The sequence below is a fragment of the Pollachius pollachius genome (genome assembly GCF_949987615.1).
Source record: "Pollachius pollachius genome assembly, chromosome: 2".
NCBI lineage: Eukaryota > Metazoa > Chordata > Actinopteri > Gadiformes > Gadidae > Pollachius > Pollachius pollachius.
The window spans coordinates 33,949,606-33,963,670 of NC_136935.1; the positions used below are offsets into that span (position 1 = coordinate 33,949,606).

At 43.2% G+C, this 14,065-nt stretch overlaps 1 protein-coding gene across 1 annotated transcript; it reads right to left on the reverse strand.

Moving 5' to 3' along the window:
- Positions 1-129: 129 nt before the first annotated feature.
- Positions 130-10,339, reverse strand: LOC307071328 (trace amine-associated receptor 3; the record flags this gene model as incomplete). The annotated part of the gene is made up of 3 exons (XM_079730314.1): positions 130-1,215; positions 9,558-9,846; positions 10,272-10,339. 3 exons carry the CDS (start codon positions 10,337-10,339, stop codon positions 130-132), a joined length of 1,443 nt encoding a protein of 480 aa, XP_079586440.1.
- Positions 10,340-14,065: the final 3,726 nt, after the last annotated feature.

A 14,065-nucleotide genomic window follows, 5' to 3' on the forward strand; every position in this document is an offset into this window, starting at 1 on the left:
TTACACTCCTGAACCAATCTAAGATAAGCGAGTTGCCTAAAGCCCTTGTGATGATGAACGAAACGGAACATAATGGGATCCTAAGTCCCTAAATCCAACACCAAATAAACAAAAACAAAAGAAAGCGCTCTACTGCTGATCAGTGCGCTCAGCACCCTCCTGAGACTGAGAGAGGTCTATTCTGGGGGACGCGCCCGGCAGACAGATCCTACACCCCATGATCATGAGGAAGGCCCTGCGGAAGGAGCGGTTGAACAAGCCGTAAAGGAAGGGGTTGAGGGAGGAGTTGATGTACCCCAGCCACAGGAACACGTCCCACACCAGTGCATGGGTGCTGTGCTCGATGAAGGGGTCCACGATGTTGACGGTGAAGAAGGGCATCCAGAAGAGCAGGAAGACCCCCATGATGATCCCCAGGGTCTTGGCCGCCTTCCTCTCTCTCCGCATGGCGTTGCGGTGCCGCTGCTTCTTGCTCGAGTCCTTCCCCACGCCGGCCACCATCTGGCTCTCCATGGCGCTGATCTGCATGGCCTGCCGCTTGGCCGCCTTATAGATCTTCCAGTAGGCCACCAGCATGACCGCCATGGGCAGGTAGAACGCCACTAGGGAGGCCGTGACGGCGTAGGCGCGGTTCACCAGGAGCACACACACGTCCGGGGGCAGGGGCACGTCCACGCCGACCGCGTGGAGGCCCCCCATGATGGGGCCGAAGGAGATGAGCATAGGCACGGCCCAGCAGCCCACGATCAGTGCCGCCACGCGGTCCCGCGACATCACCAGCGAGTAGAGCAGCGGGTTGCACACGGCGTAGTAGCGGTCGAAGGCGATGCAGCTGAGGTGGAAGATGGAGGCGCTGCACAGCATGACGTCCAGGCTGGAGTGCAGGCGGCAGAAGAGGGCGCCGAGCCGCCAGCAGCCGTCCAGGGTGCGCAGCATGCTGAAGGGCATCACCACAAGGCCCACAAGGCTGTCGGCCACCGCCAGGGACATGACGAAGCAGTTGGTGGGGGACTGCAACTGCTTGAAGTAGGCGATGGAGAGGACCACCAGCAGGTTGCCGACCACGGTGCAGACCACGGCGGCGCTGAGGAGGCCGTAGAGCAGCAGGCGGGAGGCCTGGTGGCGCTCCGTGGTGCAGGGTGGGGCGATGCCATGGAGGCTGTCGTCGGAGGGCTCAGGGGTCCGAGGGTCCAGGCTGCTGTTGTCCATCTGGATCTTGTGATGGGATGGAAAATCCAGGAGTTTATAGAAGTCTGACTAGTTCAATACAGATGACGTGAAATAGTAGGTCTAGTAAAAAGGTTGCACAAAAACATCCCCCGCAACCTCCGCCCTGAGTTCTGTTACTTTCGGGGTCTCAAAGCATAGCGAGATGCAAATTCCTCATTAGTTGTGTTCACAATTGTCTAAACGTTTCCACTGATGGACACATTTATCTAAATCCCTGTTTAGTGATCTCACCCAAGTGAGACTATAAGCCTGTTGGACTGAAATGCTGCGCTCTTATCTCAAACTTCCACCGTCTTGTTTGGTTGTCGAGGGAAACCAGATTCTGCTCTGTTCTATTTGATTGTCATTATTTTGATACAAAAGAGACGTATGATTAACTTTGGGAAGCATATTCTAAACTGGGGAGAGTTAAAGCTAAATACCTGTTAATGCAATCATAGAACTGATTCCCTGTCAAACGGTGCACTGGCTGTCATGGCCTGGAGACAGCCTTTCTCTCCCTTAAGGCAGCTGCCATCAGGTTTGTTAGAGCAGAACTCATCGCCCCATCCGACAGACTGTGACAAACTTGTCATCCTCAAACTACGGGATATATTTAAGGCATTTAATGATGATTACACAGTGTATTTGTTTAGTTTACTGTTGTCATTGAGATAGATGATGTTTTTCTACTCGTGGCTGAAGCATCCAATCAATGACAAAACTACCAATGAAAGGTACATTTTGAAATCATGTCACTTTTCACTGTTCTTTGCTGAAAATGTCATGCTTTGTAAATATTTCTGTGATTTTGATTCAGTTATTAGATTGAAAGTAAAGTTACAAAGACAGTTAACATGATTCTGCTATCAAACAGGTTTTAAACCTTCATATTTTTCTTTGCTATGAAAATCATATAAATTTTCCGTCATTTAGGTTTCATTTTCTTTATTTATTTCAGCTTCCAACTTCTTTGACATCTAGCCCATCTCGGGAGGGATAAAAGCTGTGACAGCACTGGGAGACTGAGTGTCGAAGTTCACGACCTGTTCAGAAATGACACTGCATCATCATTACAGAACTATGTGTGTGTGTGTTCTGTGGGCCTGTCTCAACACAGCAAGCAGAACCCAGCCCCCACACACCCTGAGGACCACTGTGACCAGTGTGTGTATGTGTGTGTTTGTGTGTGTGTGTGTGTGTGTGTGTGTGTGTGTGTGTGTGTGTGTGTGTGTGTGTGTGTGTGTGTGTGTGTGTGTGTGTGTGTGTGTGTGTGTGTGTCTGAGAGAGTCTTATCCGTGTGCTGGTGTTTGTTTGCTGTGCACTGACTGTTAAGATGTCATGTTGTTTGTCTTTCAGTCTGCCCGTCCCCGCAGGCATACTCTCGTCTCATGTGATAATCAATTCTTCAGTCTTTTCCTCTTTATTTTAATAACCTTGATCAATAAGAGTTCTAAGGATTTGGTTTTAAAAAGAAAACAAAAATGCACTCAATGAACCACCAAACAATTAATCAGGAAACATTTTAAACGTGCCTTTGATTACTTTTCCTTATCCTAATACAAACAGAAATAAACCTGATGAATTATTTGTCCCAATGCCAGCTCTGTCAAAACTAAACTTGGACGCAAATTAATACTTGAAAATGGTTGAGTCTGTTTTCGTAAGATTGCCTCCGTCCAAATTGCTCTGCCTATTAGTCTCATTGTGGCACTTCAAATGTAGAATATAAAGAGGAGAATGCCTTCCACTCAGCAGTAAATCATTAATTATGTGGAAACAAACAAATCAACTCCACCATTCAACTATGCGGAGCATATCACCATCGCCTTGTCAACACGGTGTGAGATCAATTATGATAATACATATTATTGTGACCACAATCGTTTATGGTAGGTTAAAATTTATGGGGTTAAAAGATTGGCTGGTTCACAACATAATGCAAAAAGAAGAAAAAAGATTATTCAACGGCATTCTATCATGTCCAACTCATTTGAATTAAACAACATTCTTATCGGTCTCCCATACCACAAACCATTATCTTTACCCTCTCCAGGACCCAGGTGTTATTTGAATCAAAGAGGAGAATGCCTTTTATCTTTTTGATCAAAAGGGAGGTTTTACTCTACTTAGTATCTTTGGGTACCATTTTATAGTACATATGCACTCAATTTAAAAAAATAAAAAGGTTGGAAACAAATAAATTGAAGAGTTAAACAAATAGCTAATGTGATCAGGTTTGAATGCATTTTAGATAAAATATAGAATAGATGAGCTGTTCTGAGAATGTATGTGTGTGTGTGTGTGTGTTATTGACCTTTGTTGCAAGAGTTGTGTATCTCTTTGCGTATCTCTTTAAGAGAATAGCGGAGAATAGCGTTTATATAGCCACTAACCATATAGGTACGTATTTAGGGGTCCCCAAAGACAAACGCCCGATATATAACAATCATATTTCCAATAGGTTAATAATTTTAGCTCCAGTATAACAAGAAATAACGTAACTGTTTAAGCTTGACATTGTGTTTCTAGGTTAAATATTGACGTTGACCACCTTGGTGGTGATCACGTGATCCGCTCTAGCCTCAACGTGAAAATATACGAAGTGGCTATGAATTTAAACTGATTCTGAAAAAATGATAAATGATATTGAAATTCTGACTTTGACTTGCATTGTAAAAACTAAAATCTTAAAAAGTTTGAAATAATAAAAAAATCTGAAAGGAAGCGCGATTCTAAGCTAATCTGAATATTTTAAAATTGAATGGAGTCTCTAGGAGAAAAATCGTGGAAGTAGATGGGTCCCAAAGTTTGTAAAGAAAGAAAGAAAGAAAGAAAGAAAGAAAGAAAGAAAGAAAGAAAGAAAGAAAGAAAGAAATATAGACAGCACTCATAGAGCTCCCGAAGCATTGAACAGAGGTGTGTTTCATCCTTATACTATACACTCCATTAACAGTTCACATCAAGATAAACGGAATCATACATTTAAAAAATTGACTTTTAAACATTAGGAACTTGCTTAACAACAAACAACATGTATAAACCAACATATACTGTTCTATAATAAAAATCACTTTCTTTCAGCCTATCACAGTTTTCAATCAAGACATCACAAACGCAGTTCATATCATACACAACAACTTATTTTAATCAACTGACCTGCAAGGATTAGACACGATGGTTTGTTTTCATGATGGCGTCATCTCACAGCCGTATAATCTTTCATAAGGTTCTGTAAACTGAAGGAACCTCTGCTGTAGGCAACAATCGCGATAACGCGCGCAGGAGCAGAAAGCGACGTGCTGCCAACTGGTAGAGGCACTGGCACAATCGGGCAGAACCTTGCACGTCCGTTTGTGTGAGCGAGTGTTTAAACAGGCATCAGTGCATTGGCGCCGATGTGCAGCGGGGCTTTGGTCTCATGCCTCATCGCTTTGTGTCTGAAATTCTCTGTTATGTAAAATGCAGTTATTACGGTAATTAAAGACCATTTACAAGGTTGTTTTGAACACAAATGTTTGAACGATTTTCGATTGTTGTTCAGGAAATGAGATATGATGTTAGGAATAACAAGGCTTGCACTTACAAAAAGAGATGCACTACTGATACTATCTAGGTAAATAAACTAAATCAAATATCAAAAGTACAAACAAGGAGCGATTGAAGATATACACTAAGTCATGATCAATATTCTACTACTATTACTAGTATTACCATCCCACCACTGCTAGTAAAATATAATAATTACATTAATTATGCTCTATTAAATATATCACATTACATATAGTGCTCAAGCTCTGCGGCTGAAACAGTAAGCCTACCTGCATTGTATTCCGCCAGCGAGCATCCCTGATCGCTCTCTTTCATGTGTCACAGTGTGCGTTGGAGCACGGCCAAGTGCACCAGGCCCTGAATACCTCGGGTCCGGGCCAGATGCATCTCAAGTGTGGCAAGTATGCTTTAATTAAACATCCAGGGATTTACAAATGAAGGAGGATGCATTAAAAGGCACGTTGGGTTGCGTGGGCTTTGTGTCATTTACATGTCTAATGGCCGCACACTCAATGGCTGATGGATGACTGGATGCACATCTGCTGCTTTGTTCTGTGAGCGGTGAGCAAGTGGAGCTCGATCTCTGGCCTTTGTTTACCGTTGGCTGAAGAGGGGCAAACATACCGAGTCTTCATGCAGGATTAAACATATCATTAATGACAGAGCCCGCTGTTTGCTAACAGACATCAAGCTTGATGCTTGATGATGAGGAAGCGAAGCAGAGAGAAAGCGTTTCTCTTGAGTGTCAAGTCTCTTTTTAGAGACCATACAAATTGCTTTATAGGTTTACAATTTAGATGTTTATGTGTGATTAGGTTTGCTTCGATTATTCCCAACTGTACTTGGAAGTAGCTCTGGTCTGTCAGTGTGTTAATAGATAGATATTTAGCTATTCATTGTTAGTTAGTTATAGTTAGGTCATCTTTTCCTTAGTTGCAGCTACTTCATCCCTGAAATGAGCTGAACTATTTGTTGTTGTTGTTGTTGTTGTTGTTGTTGTTGTTGTATTTGCATGATGAACAAGTTGATTGACAGCGTTTCAACATCTTTACATTTGTCAATACTTTTACGCTGACTATTCAGCTCTCACCTCATCTGATCATGAACAATCACAATCATATTTTCCCCATAACTATGGACCTGTCAGAGAGCAGGATAGGCCCCTTGACTGGGAACTTTTAAGAACTTTATTTCAAGAGATGATTGAGGACAAAGGGCAAAGGTGTTTTGCCCTGGGGTTAATTCTTTTTTAAACCGTTAGTTTAGTTTTACTCGTTTCAACACCATTTTCTCTTAAACAGCAGCAAGGAAAAAGGCCCCATAAACACATTATTGTGTGACAGATTATTATAGTTTCACTTCAAGGCGTCATAAGCCAAATCCATTCTACGTTCACATAAAGCTGTGGATGTGATCCTAAACCAGTAACTTTTTAAAAAAAAATGTTCTAAACTGCTTAAACTCTCCAAGATAAAAAATAATGAAAAACACATCTGACACAAGGTCTGCTTCAGTCCATGGAATCATAATCCTTCAGTTCCAAATAAACATTCAAATTCACTGGCATTGAATTATTGAGCAGTTTTGTAGTTCAAAGGGTTACACTTTGCACATATTCACCATTAACTAGGTGCTTATTAATATGCCTATTAGTAACATACTGGCCCTTTATTAGTAATTATTAGACACATATTAATACCTTATTCTGTATAACCTTATTTTACCCTTACTATTCCATAAATTAAGATTTCACCCAATATAACCTCCTTATTCTTGTTTAATTACTGTAAATAAAGCCGTTATTGGACATGAGTAATGATGCTAATAACCAAGGTATCATTGGGGCCTTGTAAAGGGGCAATAGCACAAGAACAGTCATTCCCTCTTCATTACTCTGAATTTGTATATTCTATTCCTATGGAATACAATGCAAAAATACAAGTCGTAATATTACCTGTATTAACTATTAATTAAGTCTTGTTAACTCAAAATATGTTCCCTATTCTAAAGTGGGGTCTTGTTCATATTTAACTCACAAGTACTTTGACCCTTATTAACCCAAACATGTTCCCTATTCTAAAGTGGGGTCTTGTTCATATTTAACTCACAAGTACTTTGACCCTTATTAACCCAAAAATGTTTCCCATTCTAAAGTTGCAACCTCTTCACATTTAGTTAAGTCATTGCAGCGTACAACTAGCAGTTAGAAGACAGCCAAGTTATCACAAATGCAGGTTTATTTATTTTGAATAGCAAACAATCAAGCCATACAGAAAAAACTCAAAATGGCATTCAGGTTACTGCACTGGATTACTGGACTGCACTGGTTACTGCACCAGGTCCCCAGGGCAATTATTTAATTTTAAGCATAACATAACTATAGGCTTGTGCATCAATGCCAGTTACAACACAGAGGTGCTTACAATGCATTAAATGAGCAAACAAAAAAAATAAACATTTAACATACATTTATCTCAGACTTAATCAAATTCATTAAACTGAGACTTCTTCGTCATAAAAATAAGACAGACATTTGTTTTAGAACGGATATTTTTTTCGGATGTCATGGAAAAGCGTTCCCAGTTGTCCAGGTCTGTGGTGGTTACAACGCCAGTAGGTTCACTCAATAACATATAAGGGATCTTAGATGTTAAACAGTTTATTTTGTTTACGGTTTCGTCTTAGTCTCCGTATAGTGGATTTGCACACTCCCCAAAGTCGCTCCAGGTTTTGTGTATGTGCACCTGTAATTGGATCAACAAAATAACAGTTAGATGATTGTAACCTTCATCATGAAGACGGCAGTATGAACTCCGTCCATCTGAAAGGATGGAGCTTCCTTGACAAATGTGCTTATTTATGATGGGGAGGAGATGACTGGTTGAGCGGTGAGTCACTATCTTGAAAACGGGTCTCCGCCTGTCCTCCCTGATGCCCGACATTCCAAATACTCAGGAACTCTGGTTGCTTGCCCGTCCTCTGTTGTACTGAAAATCACATAACCCGTCATCATTATTGTTATGTCATGAATGTGCATGAAGTACTGAAACAATAACACCAAGTCAATGACAACCTTAATAAAAAAGAGAATGTTGCTGTAATCATAGTTCAAAGATTAGGGAATAAATCAAGGCTCAATATTTCAAGTGTTTTCTCCAGAATGTATCTTAAGGAAGAGCAGCACAGGAATAATATCATATCATTTGAAAATGGGCCTTATTCCCTATCATAATGATAACTACATCTAATGAAATAATAATATAATAGGCTACACTACAGATTGACACAATATCTTTGCAACATAGTTAAAGGGGAACAATGCAACTTTTTTGGTTTAATTTATCTTAATATAACAGGTTAAGGGTCATTGTGATGGTTCTATAACACTTTATGGGTCGATTGGTGGCTGTTTCGACTCCCCCTAGCGCATCTTGGCCGAAAAGGGAATATGCAAGTTTCTGCCGGCGACCCGCCACCCACTCTCGCGGGAGTCTCGGGTCTCGCGAAGCACCGAATTGCTTTACAGCACTACAGACCCACAAACACGGAACTAGTGGTGGATTCAAAGATTTGTTTCCATGATTCAGTTCGCGTCCGTCAGTTCGCCAAGAGGAGTCGTTCGCTTATCGTCCGTTCGTTCAGTCGAGTTTCCGGTATCAAATCATGGAATGCACGGATCTCAGCTGAGTCAGTCAGACTCAGCTCTTCACTCATTCGTTCAGTCGAGTTTCCGGTAGAGGTGAATCGAATCATGGACTGCACGGTTCTCAGAGCTCCTCCCTCGTTCTCATTCTCAAACGTCAACATTACAACTTTAACCAAACGCAGCGGGATGAGGGGTGTAGTTGATTATTGGATGTTTAACATATCAGCAAGACAGTAGACTTGATTTAGCAATGATGGTGGGGGTCCCGGTGTTTTAGGCTCTCATAAACAGAACCCTGTGCAGCCCAAGACTAAATCTAAAATAGCTGCCAAAATTAACACTGCCTTCAAAACGAGAGCTGGTAAATTGTGAAAAATGTATTAAACTATAATCAGAAAAGTTATGTGCTATAGACCCTACAGCAGTGGTCATCAACCTTTTTAAGCCCAAGATCTCTGACCTCAACCTGTGTGAAAGGCAAGATCTACCTATTGAAGACTTATTGTATTTCCAATTTAAGGCCTTTTATTGAGTCTAATTGTATGAATTACATGTAATTCTTTGCTCAGCAAAACTAACTGAAAACAAAAAATAAAGCCATGTGCCCTATTTCCCATTTATAATATTGTATAACTGTATTTGCACAACACACACACAACACAGCAAACACAACACAACAAAGAGGAAAAAATCTACACACTTGCAGTGGACAGATACTAATACCCACATGGAAGTTAACAAATGTATGATTCACATTTTAGAAAGTGGAACTGTAATATGTGCTAATAAAATTCTCTGTCAGTGCAATTAAGTTAGCGCCATGTCCCATCTAAAGCAGCATCACCTCACAACGTCATCTAAAGGCAAAACTCTTGCAGTCATGTTGCTCAAATTAGTGTGATGGCTGTGACTGAATACTGTCAGTGACTGCCTTGAAGTTTGGCTCATAGCTACAGACAGCCAGCCTGAGACAGTCATTGAGGTGTTGGTCTGTAAGGCGGCTCCTGTACTTTGATTTGATTATTTTCATTTGTGAAAACGCCATTCCACAAAGATAAGTAGATCCAAAGTAGGCCCTCACTCATAGTGCACATGCAGTGAGGAGAGGATACTTCTCTTTGCTGACCAGTCCCCAAAAGTCACTTCTCACTTTGTCCAGCTGAGCACAGTACTGCTCAGGGTTAAAAACATCCTTGTTTTTGATGGCGTGTGACATTTTCTCCAGGTTGGGGAAGTGGGTCAGCCTCTTGTTCTTTAGGTGTGTGGTCCAAACAGCCAGCTTGGCCTTGAACCCATTCACTGCGCTAATCATGTGGGGCAGGTGTCTGTCCTTTCCCTGCAGCTCGTTGTTGAGTGTGTTAAGTTTTGCCGTTAGGTCTGTCAAAAACCCGATGTCCAGTAGCCACGCATTATCGGACAGTTCCTCGTGCTCCTCGTTCCTTTTTGACAAAAAAGTCTCAGGCAGCAAGTCAACAAATCACTGCAACACTTTGCAGTCCGGTGACTCAACCACCGGACTTCAGTGTGGAGAAGCAGGTCTCCGTATGCGGCATCGAGCTCATCCAATAACGCCTTGAATAAGCGGTGCTGAAGCACTTTTGCTCTAATCGAGTTTATCAGTTTGACCACCAGTGTCATGACATGGGGAAAAAGTCCAAGACTTTCCCAACCAAGGCCTGTTGATGGATAACACAGTGATAATCCATGAATGCGGGAAATTTGGGGTCATTACGGCATAGCGCTAAGAAACCCGCCCGCCCATCTCGCATTGCCGGGGCCCCATCAGTAGTAATGGCAACTAGTTTATTAATGGGGATGCCGTTTTCGTCTATATACTTTTTGAACTCCTGGTAAATATCCTCACCTCTCGTTCTCCTTTAAGTGCAAAAGAGTAAGGAAGTCCTCATTGGTTGTAGAATCCTGGAAAGCCATTCTGACGAATACAACAAGCTGGGATGTGTTCATTACATCCAGGGATTCATCGAACTGTAGAGAAAGCTATTCACAGCGGGACAAGTCTTTTAATACTTGTCGATCCACGTCCTCTGACAGTGATTCAGCCCTCCTTGTCACTGTCGCAGGGCCAAGCGGTACACCACGAAGTGCAGTTCTAATGTCGTCTCTGTTTTTGAAGTCGTTGAAAACTGTCTCTGCGGTGATGGCCGTTGCTTCTTTGATTAAATCTCCATCTGTGAAAGGTTTCTTGTGTTTAGCTAGCAGGTGGCTAATGCAAAGGGATGCTTCAGTAGCAGCCTTATTTTGCGTAACGGGTTTTGTGAAAAGCGATTGCTGGGCCTTCAACCCCGATTTCAGCCCCTCAATTTTTCTTGCACGGATTGCGCTCTTTGGGGGGGTAGCTGTCTTTGAATTTCGAGTGGTTGGTTTTGTGGTGCCGTTACAGGTTTCCTCTTTTAGAGGAAACCTGGATCAGTGCTTGTGTTTGGTGGCATAACATGCACACACACTTGTCTTTCACCAAAGTAAAAATAAACTCCTCTTCCCATTCTGAATGGAAGTTGTACGTTTTCGTCTTCTTTCGTGGAGCCTCTGCCATGCTAGCTATCACCAGAGAGGCGTACCGTAGCAACAGGCCAATATTGACGTTCGCGCCCCACGCCCCACTCTTCGTTAATCTCATTGGTCACTTAAATCAGACACTGTTAAATGCAGCGCTGCTACACTGAAAAAAATAGTAGGCCTCCAGAGAGGGAGAGATGTGCTTGCTATACTTATTATGAAAATGTATCATGCATAATATAGGATATTGTGTATTTATTTTTCTATTATTTTCGGGATCTACATGGAAAGCCTCAAAGATCGACCAGTCGATCGCGATCGACGGGTTGGCGACCAATGCCCTATAGTATCTGTGTAAAGGGGGGACGAATTTCAAATGACAAATATGTACTTTATGTTGAAAGTATAGACGTCGCGATTCCCATTGAAACGAATGGCGCGGTGACTAGTCGTCACAACGAGAACTGGTAGGTTGTGAAAAATGAATTAAACTGTAATCAGACAACGCGATAATATGCTATAGACCCTAGAGTATCTGTGGTATAAAGGCTGGGACGAATTTTGAATTATAAATATGGACAATGTATCCTTGCCTTCCAATACGTCCATGCAACAGATGGCCAATTTGATTAATAGATAGCCTACGTGTGGACTGATGAAAAGGTTAAACTTTTCCTACTCTCATCGAAGAAAAATACATAACCGCTCTTTTAGATGGAAAACAACAACGCAATTCCACTACATATCAGGACCTAAGAGAGAGCATGTTATCAAAAGGATACGACAAGCCCTGGACTGTGTGTACGGGTCGCGTGCGGCAGAACGAACCATGAAAGAACGAGACAGATTGACGAGACATTCAATTATTTTATTAATCTGGCATGACACAGAAAATACAAAGACATGCATTTACAATTTCACTGATATTTAATCGTATTATCGTATGCTTGCTCACTAAGCCCATTTGGGTTTTTTTTCCCAAGAAATCGGTTGATTTCTGTCTGTCATTGGCTAAATTCAACGAGAGCGTCCTAGACTCAGTCCTTGAACAGCATACGATTGGCTGGCTCTCTTGAGTCGTGACTCTCAGTCGGTCCCTCTTCACCACTCACGCAGTAAGTGAACGAACTGTCAGCGAGACAGGAGTCAGCGACTAGTGGGTCTGGGAGGAGTCAAGTCTGAGAACGAACGAGAGAGAAGAACCAGGTTAGCATACCAGGTTCGGTTCGTTCGTCTTAAAGATCCGTTCATTCAAACTGATTTGTTCGCGACTGAGCCACCTCTACACGGAACTGCCTCAAAATAAACACAAGTAGCGAAGGGATTGTTACATTCATCATGGATCAGCCGACTATAAAGAGACAGAGAAACCCAATGTCGGAGAAACAGAAAAAGAGAAAAGGGAGACTGACCGACAGAGAAGACAGACACGAGTAAACGTTGGGCGAGCTTCTCAGGAATAGCGTGAACTAAAAGAAAAAGAAGACTGCAAATCGGATGCCGACTTGCCATGGCCGTGTTGCTCTTGAAATTGTAAGTACCCTTGGGGGAACTTTGTCCTCTTTGTATTGTGGCTTCTTGATGTTGATAGTCTCTGTAAAAATGTGTTTGCTCAACCGTTTTGTTGTGAGCCTTGTGGGGCAATTGCTCTGTCGCTAGCTTAGCCACTTTTTAGAGTTTAACACGGTTTTAAACTCAAGAAGTCACATGAGGTCTTAAGCTCCATTGCTGTGTCATATGTACTTGTGGTTTAACCTGCAGCTGCATTTTACCTTGATCTCAATTGCTGTGTCTTCAGAGAAATTCACATCAGACACTAGAGGGCGTATTTTGTGCGTGTTAGTCTAATCTCGAAACTGACGTGGTTTTAGAGGAGACTAAACCAGTTTGCAGGATGAAACAAGGCTCTGTAGTGACTGTAACATAATTCACCTACAGTATTTTGTTATGTGTTGTTCTTTACACTGTGTTAGGCATGTCGTTTACTGTCTCTGTGTTTCAGGGATCGCTGTCCCTTTAAGGATTAGGAGCTTCTCATGACGCGGAGCCCGATGCGGCATATGTTCACTTGCAGCACGTTTTGATTCCTGTTTTCAAAAACGAAATAAACGATTCACACAACTGGGTGCTCAACGTGCGAAATTGTATCCTTCATTTAATGCAATTTCCACGATGGTGACCCTGACGATAGTCTGCTGGACGTATCCAGAGACACGACACGACCATGACCGCGAACGCTGTTACTCTCAAGCTCCCCGAATTCTGGGATCGTCGGCGTCGGCATGGTTCGCCCAGACCGAAGCGCAGTTCGCGTTGCGGGAGATTACCGCAGATACGACGAGGTACTACTACGTTGTGTCAGCTCTTGGAAATTCGACAGCATCCAGAGTGGTGAGCCTCCTTAAAAATCCTCCGGCAAGGGAGAAGTATGCGGCACTCAAAGCCCACCTGTTAAAGACATTTGAACTGTCGGACGCTGAGAGAGCCAGCAGGCTTTTCTCACTTCAAGGGCTCGGTGCCAGCAAACCGTCTGAGCTCATGGACCGTATGCTGGATCTCATGGGTGAGCACAAACCCGATTTTCTTTTTGTTCAGCTTTTCCTGCGTCAGCTGCCTTCCCAAGTGAGGGCTGCTTTAGCCAACACCATGATCACTGACTGTCGGAGGCTGGCTGAGGAGGCTGATAAATTTTTCCTGGCGGGTCAAGGGCACTGTGTGGCCGCGATTTTTCCTGCGCACATCGCTCCTGTGACACTGGACGACTCCACGCTCATCGCTGCCACCACTTCTCGTCGGCAGCTGTCTTCTGACCCCCAGCAGTCTTCAGGCCCGCAGCAGTCTTCAGGCATGTGTTTCTACCATGCAAAGTTTGGACTGAAGGCTCTTAAATGCCGTCCGCCATGCAGTTACAGCGGGTCGGGAAACACCAGGGCCGGCGCTCGGTAGTGGCCATGAGCGTCGGCCGTGCTGGCAGGCTGCTTCTCATCCGCGACAGCATCTCCGGACGGCGATTCCTGTGCGACACGGGAGCACAGAGGGGTGTCCTGCCTGCTTCCCGTTTGGACATGGTGACCGACGGCCACGGCCCCCCTATGGAAGCTGCTATTGGTAGCCCCATCCGTACCTATGGAACGAGGTACA